The following is a 3,212-nucleotide window of genomic DNA, read 5'->3' as shown; positions in this document are numbered from 1 at the left end:
CCTCATAGTCGTGAGCCAGAAAGTTACCACCCCTGAGAAGAAATTTTTTTTTAAGAGGAAAAGGGCCAAAACGCAAGCGCAGGGTTCCACATTATGCTATAGGAACTGCAAGCAGACCCATACCACTCCCCAGGCACAAAAAAGGGCATCCCAGCCATACATCCACAAAGCAGAGGTAGCTGGGACGATTGGGAGAGTGGAAGATATTGGCTTCCCATCAACCCGGAACTGTTGTTTAAAAGATAATAGAAATAAATTAGTAAACATTGCTGTTTACAGAAATAGAAATAATTTCTGTTTCCAAAGGCCTCTCATCATCCAAGTCTGGACATTTCCAAGACTGCCACCCTGGGTACCATCACCAAAGTCCGCCCTAGTCAATGTGACATCAGAGTCTTTTTGGACTGGGAGTTCCTCAAGCATCAGAGAATTCAGTTTTACATCTCTGGTTCCGTGGAAGGAAGAATCTTCAGTACGTTGAAGAGTACCGGAAGTTCATCCCTTCTCTTTGGTTCCTAACTGGCTGCTTTGAAGCAACAGTTCCTTTCAGATGGTAATTGCGTTCCTTTCGGATGGTAATCGCGTTGCAAGACTTCCGACTATCTTCTGGCTCCCAGTCCCTCTCCAGAGTCCCACAGGCTTGTCTGGAACCCATCCTCAGAGCGGAACAACCAGTCTGTGCCTTTGTCTAAGGACCCTGGAACATAGGAATCGACAGAGAGAAAAGGACATGGCCTGGGCGGGAGTGTGGGGGAGGGGGCTGTGCTCGAGGGAAAGACAGACTGCAAGGACAGTCCTACAGTCAAGCAGTGAAGCTGGTCTCCTGGCCAGAGCCAGAGCTGGAGTCGGAACCAGAGCTTTCCGCCATGGCTGGGGGTGCGGGGCGGGGGGTGCGGCGGCGCCCCCGGTACTCGATCATGTCGGGATGGTAAGTCGGATGGCGACGGGCATGCTTGGTCAAGTGGTCGCTTCGGGAGAACTGCTTGGGGCACAGCGGACAGGAGAAGCGCTTTTCACCCGTGTGCGTCCTGTAGTGGCGGGCCAGCTCGTCAGAACGCGTAAACTTCTTGTCGCAGTCGAGCCAGTCGCAGGAGAAGGGGCGTTCCCCCGTGTGGGTGCGTTGGTGTGACTTGAGGTGCGAAGACTTGTAATAGGCTTTGTTGCAACCCGGGAAGGCGCACTGGTGTCGCTTGGATGCAGGTGTAATCGGCCTTCTCCGGAACGTCGGGCCCATTGCTGGCGAGGGGCGGGCCCCTGGGGGCCCCTCGGGCCCCTCTCCGCTGTCATCGGGGTCTTCTTGGGCATCAGGTGCACTCAGGATGGCAGGTTCACCGCAGGAGCTCTCCGCTCCGGAGAACTCCTCCTCCAAGAAGGCCTGGACCGGCTCGGAGCACCCAGTGGGGCTGGAGCACCAGGTCGGCTCGCAGCAGCTAGTTGAGACACACGGGACTTCTCCCGAGGTCTCCCGGGAGCCTTCCACAGCACTGCAGCTTAGATCCGCCAAAGCGCTCGCAGCCAGCAGGTGGGGGGCTCCATCGCCCTCGCCAGGGTTAGGGGAGGGGATCTGGAGGACCGGGGGGATCCACAGCACCCCCCGTGTCCCGGAACCCGTCCCCGCCGACTCCCGTGGCACCGCACCCACCTCGGAGACAGCTGCGGCTCCCGCTCCCTCGGGGTTCGCTGCGCGCTGGTGCAGCACGGGTCCGGTGGACATAGACACCAGGCATTCGGCTGCGAAGTAGTCCAGGCAAGCCACGGCGGCCGACATGCTGGCGGCGCCCGGTTGCGGGCGAGCGCCGTCCGAGCTCGGCCCGCCGGGGGCTGGAGAGTCTCCCGGAGCGTCCGTCCCGCCGCTCGGAGCCGGACAAGCCGGAGACCGGTGCGCACCGCTTGCTGTCCCGCAACCGCCGCTGCCGGCGCTGAACCCGCCCCGCTTGACGCGCCCCTGACTCTCTGGAGCCTGCGGGGGTGGTGGGGACCCGCCCCGGCCCGAGGACACCCCTGGATCGCGCTGCCGCGCGGGCTAAGGCATTCCCAGCAGCCTGAGAAATTATCTTGTCTGCGCTTTCTCTCCGCTGCTGGCGAGCCAGGTAATTTCAATGCGCGCAAGTCCCGGATCGCAACTTCTGGGCAGCCTGCCGGTCTCGCCGCCCCCCTCTCCCCCCCGCGCCCCTGGTCCCTGGCCAGCTGGGTGTCCAGCGGAGTCCTAGAAACTTTTTTTCTCCTTTAAGGGGGGGCGAAAAAAAGCCGCGTTCGTACCTGATTTGTCTTTCGCTTCGCAAACGCGATCGCTGGCGAAGTGGGCTGGGATTGCGTTTGAGTCGCGTCCACCGCTCGCTGCCCAAATTGAAAATAGCCCCAAGTCTGCATCCAAAAGAAAACGGGGACGAAACAAAGTTTTCTCATTTAGCAGTTCGGCTGTTAATACAGGATCGGCAGCCGTGTCCTAAGCAGATCCACCACGTAGCCATTAATTAATAGCGTTTTGAAGCAGAAACGTTTTTAACCCTGGCGAGCGCGAAGAATCCTCCCGGCTTGAAATAGAAACTTAAAATCCTTGGAGTAACGATTTAACTATTCAAGCAACGAAAGAAAAACGCATGTTTAAACTGCATTAACCTGTCACAGGCACACAAACAAATTTCCGCGCTGAAATATAAATTACAGACTAGCAGCGAGATAAACACATTAAAATGGACTCCCACAATTTTAATAATAGAAAGTCACGTTTCCAATTAGGCAGCGTCTTTTATTTCTCTTTTGACAAAAATTTAAAAATAAGAAAATTCAGCAAAATGATATAGAATGTTCATCCAGTGGTTTGTGATTGTGGGGGGCTTTTTCTTTGTTTATAATCAAATATGTGAATGATTGCTATTACACGTCTTTACTGCCTTTTTTGCTCTCCCCCTTTTTCAATTTTTAAAATTAAAAAACCCACAGAAAATAAACAGGATCATTTCTAAACATAGCCCTTCCACAGCTTGGGATGTACACAGGCTTTAGTTTTATAATATGAAGCTCTGTGCATTTTGTTTGCAATGCTTCAGTATTTTTTTCCTTTGGAAAATTAAAATGGTACACATGCATCAAGAATAACTTATGTCCATATGCTTAATGACTAGAATAATCAAATATGATATTTTTGTCGTGTTTGCTTCGCATTTTTCACTTATATTAAACATTCAGAGAGGGCTGACTGTCTGACGGTC

At 53.7% G+C, this 3,212-nt stretch overlaps 1 protein-coding gene across 1 annotated transcript; it reads right to left on the bottom strand.

Moving 5' to 3' along the window:
• Positions 1 to 387: 387 nt before the first annotated feature.
• On the bottom strand, positions 388 to 2,072 carry Klf14 (KLF transcription factor 14). Its single transcript, XM_057780083.1, has one exon. The coding sequence runs from the start codon at positions 1,766 to 1,768 to the stop codon at positions 803 to 805; it is 966 nt and encodes a 321-aa protein (XP_057636066.1). The 5' UTR covers positions 1,769 to 2,072; the 3' UTR covers positions 388 to 802.
• Between the last annotated feature and the right edge of the window lie 1,140 nt (positions 2,073 to 3,212).

Source organism: Chionomys nivalis, chromosome 1 (genome assembly GCF_950005125.1).
Source record: "Chionomys nivalis chromosome 1, mChiNiv1.1, whole genome shotgun sequence".
Taxonomy (NCBI): Eukaryota; Metazoa; Chordata; class Mammalia; order Rodentia; family Cricetidae; genus Chionomys; species Chionomys nivalis.
Note: the sequence above shows the minus strand (reverse complement) of the source record. Positions and strands in the feature narration are given on the sequence as shown.

Coding starts and splice junctions, on each gene's coding strand:
- Klf14 (XM_057780083.1), bottom strand. CDS start 1,768: ATGTCGGCCGCCGTGGCTTGCCTGGACTACTTCGCAGCCGAATGCCTG.